Source organism: Drosophila novamexicana, unplaced genomic scaffold, assembly GCF_003285875.2.
Source record: "Drosophila novamexicana strain 15010-1031.04,08,12 unplaced genomic scaffold, DnovRS2.1 tig00000689-arrow-pilon, whole genome shotgun sequence".
Lineage (NCBI taxonomy): Eukaryota > Metazoa > Arthropoda > Insecta > Diptera > Drosophilidae > Drosophila > Drosophila novamexicana.
This window is the reverse complement of record NW_020824818.1, coordinates 1,908,007-1,922,717: the sequence shown is the minus strand read 5'-3', so window position 1 is coordinate 1,922,717 and position 14,711 is coordinate 1,908,007. Positions and strand designations below refer to the sequence as shown.

Below are 14,711 nucleotides of genomic sequence, written 5' to 3'. Positions count from 1 at the left end.
CACGAAATGGCGGTTTACATATATATTATATTGTTAACTCTGCTGATTCTAATTTTTGAAAGTTGTGAGCGACGACTTGAGCATTGTTATCATCAGAATATTAGATCAGGTGCGGATAATACTAATCGATATGCCTGGTAATTGCAATGAACTTTAAAAATGATCCCTTATAAAGCTTATTGCTAGTATCGACTGACTTTTATAAATTAAATTGAATTGATTTGGCGAACACATGGATGGCGCTTTGGGGTGTCCTGTGGTAGGCTTAAAGCCCTCAGTCTCTTGGGTGCAGTCAATTGTAACGTCAGATAGTCATGAAATGTAAACATCAATTGATTTGATTGGTAGCTCGTGTTAAATTTGATTGTTATATAGTACGACCACAACCCCTATATCCAACTAATTATTGATTGATTGATTGATTTGTACGCTTTGGGCATGTGTGCTTTCTGATGTCAGTTGCACATTTTCAGTCATGTTTTCCGGAACGGAGTTGCGCATCTATTTGATCAGTCTGAAGTGTATCGGTTTACTTTGTATAACACACGATGCTCGGACACATCAGACCTATGAGAGCCAAATGGACCAGACCTTGGCCGTGATCGGTTTTTCGGTGGCCCAAATTGCCACGTGGATGGCATTTGCGCATGTTTTGCTAACACCGGATAGCTTTATGCTGCCCCTATATACACGCGTGGGTAATGCGTATTTGTTGATCAATTACGGCATTGCCTGCATAGTTATGGCAATCGTCTATCTCGTCTTCTTTGTGAAACGTCGCCGTTTATTGGAGCTCCTCTCACTGCTGCTCTATCGCAATCGCAAGGATCTGAACAATTGCTATGCTAAACGTTTTCTAGGACGCTTTTGCATCTATGCGGCTCTGTCGGGTGTGTGTGCCGTTACGTACACCAGTGCGTTTGTGTTCTCTGAAATTCCCGTAGTTCCGTGTATACTATTGAGCTTCATCTATACCTATAGCTACGTGCTGATAGGGCTTATCATAATACTCTATAGCTGCCTGGCGCAAGTCTTGGCTGCCCTTTTGCACCTTTATAATCGCGACTTGCTGGCCGCCACAAAAACAACTAAGATCGGGCGCTGCGGCTTATGGAAACGTAATCAGATGCTCATCGTTTGCCACGAACAGCTGAACTCTGGCTTTGGACTTGTCATGGCGCTAATTACGGCGTTTACGCTCTTCTCGGCACCGGCTGCTCCCTTCGTAATGGTTACCACTGTCTTTGAACTGTATATAAATCAGGTTGGATTAAATATCGTAATTCGCTTATTGCTCATATGCATCATGTGGAATATACCCTGGCTAGTCGCCATGGGAATCATATTCCAAAAAGATGTCGTCTGGCAAGAGGTGTGTACCAATTGTTTTAATTTATAAGTTTTTACTTTTGACTAAGAATCTGGAAAAATACAACTAGGAATTATTTTTGCAAACCCTGAACACACTGAAAAACGGGTGATAAGGAGAAGCACATAGAGAAGGTACATATATATATATATATATATTTCCGATTAGGACGACAAGTTGACCTGAATTAAAATGACCATATCCGTCTATAAAAAGGCAACGATCTCAAATGTTACGAATGGGGAGACTTGAAATTACAAACATATATTTTCCCGTATGTAAATAATGTAAAATGTAAAAAATTGATTTCGATGATTTGATGCTTTTCTCCATTCCTACATAAATGGGAAAAGCTTTTTGTTAAGATTGATCCTTGTGCGTATACACACTCCGATAATTTCAGAAAGATCCGACAATAAACACCGAAGCTATTAATGTATGTATTTGGCACAGTGTAGTCAGTGTGTAGGCAGCCCGATGCTGAGTTCAGGGCCTTCTAGTCGGGCACTCCCCATTTGAGCAGTCTTATTTTTAAGCAATCACATTTTGAAAGCGTTTGCTAGTTTAATTTATATTTTGGCTTAAAAATGTAGTATATTTTGTAAGCCTACGCCCGTTCGTGCCCAAGTTTTTTGTCGGCCTTGCCAACAAGTTTAAACTGATGCAACTTGTGGGCATAGCTAATTACAGCCCTGGGTGATCAATCAATAAGTACGTAATATCCAAATCAAATATATTCTGTTAAAGCACTTAGTTAATTGTGCCGCTGCGTTCGGGCTGGTTAGTCAACGCCAGCATGTCTGGCAATCGCGACCTGCGTCTATTTCGGCGTGTCCTATATTGGCTGGGCATGATGTGTGCCCAATTCGATGATAGAGATTGTCTGCTACAGTCAACACCCAGCAGTAAGCGCTATGCGCTTTTTTATATGCTGGCCATACTGGCCGCAGCACTGGGTTGCTTTGCGTTTGCCTATCTGAGGCCGCAAGATCTGTACATGGGAGTATACAACGAGACGGGCAACTTCTATGAGACAATCAATATACGCGGTTTTTGTGTAGGACTCTGGATAGTTCATATATGCCTCTACATAAGACGTCGACGTCATATAGAGTTGGTCCAGAAACTACTCCAGCTGAATCGGTTGTGCTCAAATAAAGCTAACGAACGTATCTTTCGACGCAACTTTATATGCTATGTGGTTCTGGCACTGATCTGTCTGATGAATTACTTAAATGGCTATGCGAGGGCAGGATTGTCCAAAATTGCTGCGTTTGTCTATATATTTGTCTATCTGTATAGCTTTCTGGTGATGTGCCTGGTGCTAGCGTTTTTTGTGTGCTTGCAACATATTGTGGCAGCCGGCCTAGCAAAATATAACATCCAGTTGGCGGAAAGTAACTCCGTCACAAATCGTAGACATTTGCTCTACCAAAGGTATCGCCTACTGGACACGGTTGCTGTTGAGCTATTTGCATGCTTTGGACTCTTTATGCTGCCGATTGTACCACTCGTGTTGTTCTTGGCACCCTCTGGGCCTCTATTTTTGATTAGCACCGTGATGGATGGCAAGCTTGCGGGCTTTTTTCAATATGCCATCTTTATCTTCACCGCCAGCCTGTGGAATGTTCCCTGGCTGGCTATGATGACATTCATATTGCGCTCCAATGTCATCACAGTTGAAGTGAGTAACTCGATTCGAAAATTATCTTCATATAATTTCCTACCTAATATCGCTGGTTTAGCTGTATAAATTAATTCATAAAACTCAATATATATGCGCCTTTCTATGCGATTTTCATTATTTGATGTATGTCTCAAATTGTTATATTATTATTGATGCGCTAAATATGTGAATACGTTATATTTCAAATGGTTTATTGCATATTACGCCTTTCTATGTGATTCTCATAATTTGAATTAAGTAAGAGTTTGGTATTTTATTATTGGCTCATTTACTAAGTGTAATATCCAAACATTTTGATTGGTTTATCGTATATTCTTTTCGCAGGCCAACAAAACAGCCAAAATACTTTCAAAAATACCTAGGACTGGCTCCGGTCTGGACAGAATGGTATGTGTTTATTACACTCGTTTTTTTATTTTTATTATATACTAAGTTATACGACACCTTTCGCATAGGTCGAAAAGTTTTTGCTTAAAAACCTGCGTCAACAGCCCATACTGACAGCCTATGGTTTTTTCGCACTAGATAAGAGTACACTATTCAAGGTATGAATAGAAATTAAATTCCATTTCATTATATATGTATATTTATGTATGAATTCTGTATTCCACAGCTCTTTACAGCCATATTCACATATATGGTGATATTGGTACAATTCAAGGAAATGGAGAACTCTACTAAATCATTGCAGGAATCATAATTTAACTTTTCCGGCTTATCATTTGTCTTATTGTTATAATCGTATAATCTAAAGAATGGAGGAGGGTTTTCGACTTACCGAATCATAAGTCAAGCAGCCGGTTGCTTTTGATTTATAATTTTTGCGCCATTTTCTGTATTCGGCTTTGATGACAGCTGCATGACGTTTCCAGTATTTTCCTTCAAGCACAACGGTCTGTGGGAAAGAGAATAAATATACGTAAATATAGTATAAAAATATAATCAGTTGTTCTTTATTATTTACTAACGTAATCACAGCCCAAAATCTAGAGACTATACCTTGCACATTTTTCCTAGGCTCCCACTCGCGTCAAGCTCTTTAGACAACTGATTCAAGAATCCCGAACAAAGCAAAGTCAATAACTAAGCGTTGCGTTAATCAAAATTTATGAAATTTTTAAAACCCACTAAATAAATTCAAGTATACGGGCCTCTCTTGCCATTTAGCCAACTTTGCCAAATGAAAACAAATTGTTAGCTCGATAAGATAAATCTTTTATACGCGCCCGAGTAACGTTTCGACCCAGACGAACAGCTAAGATAAGAGACTGTGAGACAGCTTTGGGTGTACTACGATGTGGATTAAGCACTGGCGGTAGTTGACTGATGTGCCAGACACTGGCTATAATATGCGTGTGGCTTTTGAGGCTCTGCCCCCAACACTCTACTGTTGGTTGGCCAGCGGGTGGGAGAGTGGTGCATCTTACCAGTTTGTTGTTATAAGCTAATTAGCAGTTATTGTAAAAGGTGTGGGCGGTATTCGTAGTCGTATTTGTGCATTGTGTACACGCTATTTGCTCGACAATGCTTTAAATAAGCTGAAAATGTGCTAATCTATATAGAATCAAAGATAAAAAGAGTCGTTTTAAAGTCAAGTCACGCGAGCAGAAGCTAAGGAAATTAGAATTGAAAATTGCTGCTGAGTTTGAACCGGCGACCTTTTGCTTGTTAGTTCAACTCTCCCACGGCTTGGGCTGTGCGTCAAGACAAGCTGTTCTATTTGATAATATAAATCAAAGATAGAAACATAATAATTTAAATATATGCATATATATATGCACATATATATAAATATACATATAAATATAATATCGCATACCGATTCTCTTTACTTTCGTAGTTTTTATCTAATTTTTTTAAATCTTAACAAGTTGTTATTACTGTTTTACAGATTGTTAATATTGTCGCGTTAGTTATTTATTGACAAGAAACATTCTAACGTCAATATTAAATGAGTCTGTATTATCACGTGTAATCAGGGGACATACTTAATTGTTGTCAATTTAAGTTATATCAGTATCGAGCTATGCCTAAACTCCTTCTGCTTCTAGTTATCTGGTTGCTTATAACATTTACAGTATGTCAATTAATACTAGATAGCTATATTAACTGTTTTACTTGCGTCAGAAGTATGCTAACATTAAACGATGCCATATTATATTTGTAAAAAAATGCAATAAAGAACACATTTAGTATGTTACTAGGTTTTCAGGTTCCCAAGTGATGTGAAATTAAAATATTTAAAAAATCAAATATATATTTACAGCTTACTATTTAAGTCCTACAATAAAGCTTTTGCACTCTATGTAAAATGTTTAGAAATTTTCTGTAAAACGTACTACATAATTATGCATATAGAATCGCGAATCCGATTTCGATTATAACATTAATCTCGTTCTATAAATAAAATGCGATGATAGCCAAAAATATAAACGCGCGTTCTTATCACGTGCTGCAATTCGGAGTAGAGCAAAGGGGAACCCATATATCTGGGGGCTATGAGTACTATCTCCCGGTGAGTTAACGACGCGCGACGCTCTGATCACGAGTATAGCAGATGATGTTGGGCAAATCGACCAATATTTTGAGCATTTGTGTACTGCTCCATGTGGGGGTTGTTCGAGTACATTGCGATAGCATTCATTGAGGAGGGTTCATCACAACCATGGGCAGGTTAATACGTCAGCTGTGCGGTTCAGTTCTTGCTAAGCTCTAATAAACAATTGAAACCCAGTTGAGTGAAAATTAAAGTCAAATGCATTACAAGTTAGGCTATGAACTCATGATATTTAACTTTAGCTCAACTTTTTGTACTGTTTTGTATTGCAACTATGATAATTAGGTCAAATAGGAACACTTAATAAATGATTTTGGAAGAATCCTTATGACATCTCTAAGGAAACCTCATAGGAAATAATATGCCTACTTTGTTTCATTTGGGTTTAATTTTTAAATTTCCAACTTTCGTGTAAATTTCACAAGTTATCGATAGAATTCTTAGTCCTCCATCTATGCAAGTATAAACGGTAGGGGGATCATTTAAATATATAATTTTAACAGGATCTCCACAACTTCTTAATACCAACCTTTTTTTACTACTAGCCAATTGATCACAGATTTTAATACACTGTTTGTATTTATGTACATATATATATATATACATATATATATATATATATCATTATCTTACCGCGCACATTTTAGACACTTAACTATTACGTTTCACCTGTTACTACTTACTTGGGGATTACTATGTATGTCAACGTCCAGCGGCGATGCGAATTGACACACCGGCGTTCTGCGCTTTTGTATAACTGCAAAAAGGGAGAAAATAAAAAACACATATGGGTTAGTTTGTGTACTATGTACGAAGAGAGCTCGTCAAAAGGTATAGATAAGATTTTGACTCGAGATTAGCAACATTGCCAGATAGCTCCGGAGGGATGCCAAGCTGCCTCCAAAGCAGCGTTGACAATGACAACGACCCACACGTGTATAAATCGCGGGAGAATGACGTTTTATTATTTTTTTTATAATTTTTTATTATATACAACAAAGTCAAGAGACTGATATTCACAATTATCTACAAAGCATATACACTTTGCAGTACATCTAAACAATGCCCATGTATTGAGGCATGGTGAAATGTAAATGAGTTTCACAATGAAATTATTGTAGTCCGTGGTTGGTATAAATATACCATATTTCATTTCGATTTCCTAATATATAGATTAAGTATGTATGATTTTAAATTTATATACAATGCTTTGGATTTAAACAAACTCTTGAATATATACGATTTGTTTATTTGCAAAATATGGATTGGTTATATAGAATTTGTGTTATGGATGCGTTAAGCATTTCGTTTCTTTCAGTAATAAAAATCTTACGAAGTGTCTTTATTATTAATCATTATTGCTAAAAATTGATATTAGTTATAGCACGTTATATTAAAATTAAAATTGATGCTACTTTTCTTTAATATATTTGCTAAAGATGTGTGTTTATATAGAAAATAATTTAAAGTAGACAATAATTTAATCGATTAGTCTAACCCAAGATAAGATACAAGAAAAAACGAAAAACTAACATAAATAGATGAGTATTATTAATTTTTTGGTGAAATTGTCAGATGGCTATACTCTACAGCCCAATGATCGAGGCAATACGCATTTGGGTTAGTTATGCAGTTAATCTACTTAGTATGCTTAACCTCATGAATAAACATTTAGCATATATGTATGTAGAGTAGAGTATTAAGTGCTAAATGCGAGACAAGAAGTATGATGTGCATATGTAGGTAGGTGGGTTTACAAGTACAACACTTTATAAATAGACCTAAAATTTTCCATTTGCCTTTGTCGCAGTTGCCGTTGTCGTCGGTTTGTCGTCAATTTCTAGAGATAATCGTCCGTTGACGAGTTTGTAACATCTTAGCAACCATCTCGCTCTCGCATTTGTGACGTAACAGAATGGAAAGTTTATGAAAATATTTCCAACAGAGAAACCCCTAGACAACACAAATCGGATTTTCTATGTTTTATGTTTTTATAGTTGGATTTCCAGGGGTTTTGCATTATATAGAACTTTGGCAAGAAACAAAATAAATATTTTGGCGTTGCCACCTTTTCGTATTTAATCTGACATTTTTCAAATAATGTGGCAGCTTTATATATATAAATTTTAGGCTTTTCGCTGGCTTTATATGTTCTAGTTGATGCAAACGAAATCTATTTAGACGTATTTAACAAGGCGAGCGAACGATCAACACGCCAGACAGGCATCTCTGATAAGCCCAGCCGACGACTGATAAGAAGCCTAAGAAGAGCGCGTCGTGTTGCCAGACGCTTGACAACGGTCAGTGCAGAGTATAGACGCGTCTGCTATGGCAACTACAACTACAACTGCGATTTTGAGAGACTGCCAAATAAACAAAAAAAATAAATAAATAAACAAAAAGTTATAATAATAATTAGAAACCAGTTGAAAAACTACAAGCGAATGCGACTCATCTCCGGCAGAGCGTAATCAAGAGCGTTTGTGTTTGCGCTTTGAAAGCTTTTTTCCAGCTTTTAGCTTTTTTTTTCGCTCTCTCTCAGCTCCCAAATTGTGTATTGCTATTAGCTTAGCACGTGTAGCATTTCGCGCCCAAGGAAATGTTCATTAAACATTTTTGTTTTCTTTTTCATTTTGTAAATGATTTGTAATTTATTTACGCCCCTGACACGTGCCGGGCGGCTTCAATGCCGACACGGGTGGAAAATTTTAATTTAGATTTGGTTTAGCTCTGTTTAAAAATTGGAGCAATTTGGGTAAAGAATTTAATGATTTGCAATATTATAATCACAATATTTTTCAATTCATGCAAAACTTAATTCTCGTCTCACTTCTGTCAAATAAGAGAAAGAGCTGCTGTTTCCGGTCTGCTCCAGATTTTCGACCCTTGAGTTGTAGTTATCTAGCCCTAATCAAAAACTATGTGAACCGTTTTTTTTTTTTGACATAATATTGTCATAAATATTGTCGTCATGAACTATGTAACTATAAAGGTTTTTTCAATGCCCACAACTACATTTTTTACAGACTTGTTTGTTTGATGAATGAATCGGAATTTAACCAAATATTTTCTTCACTATGAAAATCATACAGATTTTCTTATAAGAGTTTAGCCTAACTATCAATTGTTTTTTCAATGGTAGCTTTAGGAAGTTGATCTACGGACCAGCAAAGATATGCACAATATTTTAAAATTTGTAATTGGGGAGTTTGAAACGCATTGATGTATAATCGCAACAATCGACAGTCAACGTTTTTAAGGTAGATTCCACAGTAATATTTAAGATATACTGTCCGGTTTGTAAACGGGAGCTAATCAAATACATTTCTTGAGCCCCATTGGGTCTCCTTGACCTAGATTTATATTTTGAAGATTTGAATAGTATAACAGAGTAAGAATATACATATATTCTATTTTTCAACTTGTAAATTATCTATAAATATTTTTCGAATTAGTCAAAAATAGAATAACTTTGACATTCAAAGCCAATTTACAAATTCGATTGGATGGTTCCAAATATTAATAAATGCTCTAAAGCTACAGTGAGAAGTATTCGTCTAATGGGGGTGACCAGATTTATTAATTGTGCATGTACACAAAAATGGTTTAAGAGAAAATCTCCAGCCCAGTTAGAATTTGGCCTAACAGAAGTGTCCGTTAGCAGAGTGTTCACTGTTATTTTCTTTTTAAGTTGTTACTTTAAACATATTTATTTTTAAGTTCTATGATTTCTACTCACATTGCATATGCCAACATCGCCAGATGACATTGTTAAGACGTATTTTGTCCTTCCAGCGCAATCGCACGCCTTTAAAGTGATTCCATTTGGGCGATGTGAGCTTTTGACTAAAAGAAAAAGAATTATTGAATATATAAACTAGTGTATATGCTTAATATGTGTAGTTTACAATAATAGAATGCATAATTTGTTTATAAATAATATAAGGTATAGAAATGGACAGATTGTGGGCTATAAATAGTTTGCCCCATAACCCGCCTGGGCGACAATCTCAAAATAAAATCTGAGTAATTTTTTTTATTTTTCCCTTTTTTCTCTCTTCCTCCTCCATATTTTGTGCGCAGCTGAAAATGAAAATGCCAACTATCGATTAGTTTCGATTAGAGGTAAAACAGTTGTAAATCTGAGCGGGTATCAAAACTAATATCGAAGTATTGACAGGGAAAAGGCCTTTGGGGGCTGGAGCGAGGTTTTCAAAAACAATTACTCTCATTAATCAATATACGTACTATATCAATTTCAATATCTATATCTATATCAATATCAATATCAATGCATATAGTACATAATAAACAATGCTTAACTAATCAATACGCGGACGACACACGATCTGTTGTTATCGTTGACTCACACTTACAAATAGTTATATAGCAAAAACAAATTGCATAACAAGCTACTCGAATCGCTGGCATCAACAGTTGGCTGCATTCATGGAACCACTCGGAATACCAAGCGCCACCAACGCACCGCCGCATTCCTGAACAGCTACTAACTTAGTTGACGCTGTGTTTAATTTCCTGTTGTAGTACTACAATTTGGCACTAATCCAGTTTAGTTTCCTTTTCTAAATGAATTGCTTTCGCAGCGGAATACGCCAATAATAAATGGAAGGCAGACGTCATCATTGACTTAACCATATATATATAAGCTTTTGTTCTATTATGTATTTAGAATTGAAGCTGGGCTAAGCCATACAGAAGTCATTTGCATAACTAAGAAAAATGTTATTGAAAGCATATCAAAATTAATATACATAGAAACAATTTTATACATAGAAACAATTGGTAAATAAAAACAAAATAAACTTTGGTCTGCCGAACAATAAATACCCTTTCAAGCATACATACAATTTGCGTTTTATTTCTACACTTGGCCAAACAACCAAGCTAAATGATAAACCGTTCAGGTTGTCAGGAAATATCTTAATGGTCTCTAAGCTAGCTCCTTTGTTACGTGACATTATTCAAATACCGATTTGTATACCCCCAAACATCCAGTCGTGTGTACAACTCCCACATGCAACAACTGTCCAGTTAATCCACGTGCGTTTGCACCCAAGGCGCATATTATCTAAAAAACAACCCCACGGCGAGGTGGGCACAAAACTGAATGGGAATCCTGCAAAAAATGCCTCTGGCTGATAAGAGAACGCAAACATAAATAAAGCCCAAGGCCTATCTAACTATCAAACTGATAAGCCGTGGTCATAAAATACAAGTATGCTAAACCCCACACCGACAAGCTGACTATAAAATAAACCGCGCGGCACAATGTTAAAAATAGATCGGCACGAAAAAAAGCACAAAATACGCAACATACGATCTTCGATGACTTTAAAACTGAATGAACTGAATGAACTCAAAACTTTGAACTCTCGCACTATGGTATGGCGGGGGAAGGACGAGAGGCAGGCCAAAAAAAAAAAAAAAACTTTTATACGTGCTCAATATCAATTAGAGATGCGCTATAAAGTCCACATATATGCACACATATATTATTACGTACGTACAAACATAAGAACCGGGCATGTGCGATAAGTATACTCTCACGTAGGGCTTAACCATTTTATCGTTCATTATGATCATAAAAATAATATAAAATGGAAAATATTTTGTAAGCAAATTGGCATTACACATGTTGATGGTGACTGCTGGACTGTCTTAGCCTCCCTCTGGGTAGAAAATAAGTGAAAAACTGTAATAGATGATTTCTACTTAGAAGCTTTTTTACACAATAAGCATTCGACTTCTTAAAGATTGTTAAAACAATTATTAAACGACACCTTAAATGGATTTTACAGTTTTCCACGACAAGAATAATATTAAATGTTCAACTAATTAAGGAATATGCACCAACAAGGTAACATTTTTTAAGTACCGTGTAAAGCCGGGTAACATCAGCGAGCCTTCTGCTCGCAACCAAAAGTAAATACGCCATTATAAACAAACTAGCTGACTTTGTCAAAAGTTGTAGCAAAAAATAAAAATAATAATAACAAAACAAATGAAAACAAAGCGTAAATCTCGGGCTACGTGCCTTACAGGAACCCAAGCGAATATTATATATGGACTATATGATCTAACTTATTCGCATTTACTTTTTCATTCAATTTCGATGTGTCCGTAGTTCTGTGAGCATTTTTATAGGTATTAAAAGTGTAATTTGGGTAAACATTTTGTACAACACACATTTTCAAAGAGCAACAACATTCTCTTCATAGTTCACCTGGGTTTACGGAAATTGGCAAACAAACTTTATCTAGGCTTATATGTAAGTCGCATTACTTCAAATAAACCTGTTGAAACTGATTAAGAATATCTTCTAAGATAGTAGATGTCTACAGTTGTCGATCGTAATAGAATAAATGTTTCATTTCAATGTATTTCCTTACTTTTTCAAAGGTTGGAAAAAACTTTACCAACAATAATTATATAAAGAGTGGAACTTAATAATGAAATGGCAGTCACAAGCCTTTAAATAATCGACAATTGCCAAATTTTAATAATAAATAATGAAAAGATAAATGAAAATTTCAGCTGAGTTTGAACCAGCGACCTCTAAATTGTTAGACCAACGCTATTGCTATTTTCTAATATACATATACCATACCATACATATATATAATACAATTTAGACCCATTTTTTAGTCAGGCGAGCCATTTTTTTTTTTAACATATACTCTCATTAAACAAATAAATAAATTTTGGAAAAACTTGTTTTTCTTCGAGCGGACAACTCTTTAAGCACGACTGAAACCTTTGTTTATTGGTTAAAGCCCTTAAAAATATTAATTAATAAGGTAATTGTTCGCTATTGCCGTCCCCATTGACATGGTTATTATATTTATAGAGTATGTAAAAGTCGTTGATTATGTTTTCAGAAATGCGTTTCAGTTTTCCTGCATTGATATTTCATATTTATGATTTCTGATTTTCTCATTTTTTTTGTTTTTTTCTTTTTGTTCGCCTGCATTTGCGAACGTTTGCAGAAATAGAAGACGGAGCAGAAAACAAAGACAGCGATTAAAGCGAAGTTGCGCCCAGGTAACCCGAGCGGCGACGTCGCCGCCAGCGTCGCAGCGACATGTGCGGACACGTCTTTTCGGCCAGACCCAGTTTAATGGGCGAATGTTATCACGCGCGTGACGCGTGGTTTGAACCGTTTGGACTCACCTGTAGGCCAGGTTCATGCACTTGAAGAGCTTGGTCAGCGACGTCTCGATCTCCAGGTGGGAGGTGATCATGCCCATGCTGTTCTCATCGCACTCGCGGTCCAGATCCATGCGCGGAAAATGCGCCACGGTCTGTGGCACATAGAGCTGCACGTCGCGGCAGGTGTTGGTCGCCTCGCCGGCTTTATCGAGGCTCGGATCCTCCGGGTCCAACATCTTGACCTCGCCATCATCCTCGAGATCATCCTGCGCCTCCTCGGCCTCAAAGTGTGAGACCATAAACTGACCCGAGTGTATTGACTCGCGTTCGGCTTTGCTTGCGGCCAACATTGCGGCGGCAGCGGCCAGCTCTGCTGCAGTGCTGCCCGCAGCGCTGCCAATGTACTGCAGCGGGGAGAGTGAATGGGGCAGCGAGTGCAGCTGCGGCTGGGCGTGGGGGTGCGAGTGGGTGAGCTGATGCTGTAGATGCTGTATATGCTGCGGCGGTAGGATCTGCTGATGATGTTGTTGTTGCTGCTGTTGTTGTTGTTGTTGTTGCTGTTGTTGGTGGGGAAACATGTTGTTTGTGCGTTGATAGATTTCGTATTTGTTCAACATCATTTTTTTTATTGTTGCTTTTACTTGTTTGTTTTTTATTTACTTTGTAGTGTGAGCAGGTGCAAATATTTTGGTTTGAGCTTCGGATATTTAGTTCGTGTTTATGCTTGTCATTATGCGTTTGCAACAAATTTTGAGCTCTGCAAAATGTTAATTAATTAGTTTGGCACGTTTCAGGCATTTTTTACAATTAATATCTATTAATATTTGTATATTTATTATTGTTAACGCATTTGCATATTTCTTAATTCTATAAAAGCTTAACAATTTAATTATTTAACTTTGAAAATCTTTAATTAACACTTTGGTTTATTTATGACAACTTTTTTGCTCCTCTTTTGTATTTCTGTTGTTTTGTCAATTTGCACTTTTATTTATACTGTTGTACTGTTTGCATTTTCTACTATTTTGTTGATATTTTTAGTAATTAACAAATTTTCTTAATTGTAGCAACATTTATTACGTTTTCTTTTTATTTTTCAACACTTCTTGTTTAGCGCCTATGCACTTGTTGCGTTTGTTATTGTTGTTTGCTTTTACAGCTCGTTCTGCTTTTCTAATGGCGAACACGCCCCGCTTTTAACGCGTCACAATTCACACAGAAACGCCTGCACACACACTTGCAAACTAACAGACACACATACACACGCAACTATTAGAAATGCGACGTCAGTTAATTGGCGCTGATAATGAAAAGCTTTTGTGAATTTGTTGCTCGTTTGCTTCTTATGGCACGCGGCGGCACAGACGTTGATGACTTTTCAATTTCACAAACGGTACTGATCGGCGGCTCGCAGAAACTCAAGAACTCAGGCTGAACGAACGAAACCTGTGCGATTGCGTTTATTATTGCCCAGCACACACAATCAAAACATAAAACAGCTGACGCCAGCAGCTTGCGCTCTCTCTATTACTCTTCTGCTCTCGCTCTTTCTAGCGGATAACTTACTATTGCTCTCTCGCACACACGCGCCTTATCAACATAGGAATCTGGCGCTAAATGTGAGTGGCTGGGCGTGCAAGAAGAAGCAACAACATTCGGCTGCGACGATGGCGTAGGCTGCGCCTGCACATATTTACTTACACATACTCGTATCGATATACGTACGCTGTGCATAACAAAAACAATTGCCACCGAGTCCCGTTTTATGTTGCGCCCAATTGGCTACAACCAATAAGCAAATTTAAAGCGCAGTCTTTCGTTTACGTCACAACTTGCATTTGCTGACCACTGGGTTTGCCCTTTTTTCTTGCCTGCGTGCACTTTTGACCTCTGCTTTTATCCATTTGTAGTTACATCGTGCACACACA

At 37.0% G+C, this 14,711-nt stretch overlaps 2 protein-coding genes across 2 annotated transcripts in view; one reads left to right on the top strand and one right to left on the bottom strand.

The window, feature by feature from the left end:
- The window catches only part of LOC115763095 (protein WBSCR14 homolog), a 34,626-nt gene extending 21,086 nt beyond the window's left edge, over positions 1 to 13,540 (bottom strand). The window contains exons 1-4 of the mRNA XM_030705532.1: positions 12,805 to 13,540; positions 9,353 to 9,459; positions 6,297 to 6,370; positions 3,835 to 3,951 (exon numbers count right to left, since the gene is read on the bottom strand). Of these exons, the coding sequence (XP_030561392.1) occupies positions 3,835 to 3,951; positions 6,297 to 6,370; positions 9,353 to 9,459; positions 12,805 to 13,403 (897 nt within the window). The 5' untranslated portion in view covers positions 13,404 to 13,540. The remainder of the gene's footprint in view (positions 1 to 3,834; positions 3,952 to 6,296; positions 6,371 to 9,352; positions 9,460 to 12,804) is intronic.
- Positions 2,166 to 3,827, top strand: LOC115763093 (gustatory and pheromone receptor 39a). Its single transcript, XM_030705531.1, has 4 exons — positions 2,166 to 3,053; positions 3,381 to 3,443; positions 3,512 to 3,601; positions 3,670 to 3,827. The coding sequence occupies exons 1-4, from the start codon at positions 2,166 to 2,168 to the stop codon at positions 3,754 to 3,756; spliced, it is 1,128 nt and encodes a 375-aa protein (XP_030561391.1). The 3' UTR covers positions 3,757 to 3,827.
- Positions 13,541 to 14,711: the final 1,171 nt, after the last annotated feature.

Coding starts and splice junctions, on each gene's coding strand:
- LOC115763093 (XM_030705531.1), top strand. CDS start 2,166: ATGTCTGGCAATCGCGACCTGCGTCTATTTCGGCGTGTCCTATATTGG. Junction 3,054..3,380: donor CCAATGTCATCACAGTTGAA/GTGAGTAACTCG, acceptor TTCTTTTCGCAG/GCCAACAAAACAGCCAAAAT. Junction 3,602..3,669: donor ATAAGAGTACACTATTCAAG/GTATGAATAGAA, acceptor TGTATTCCACAG/CTCTTTACAGCCATATTCAC.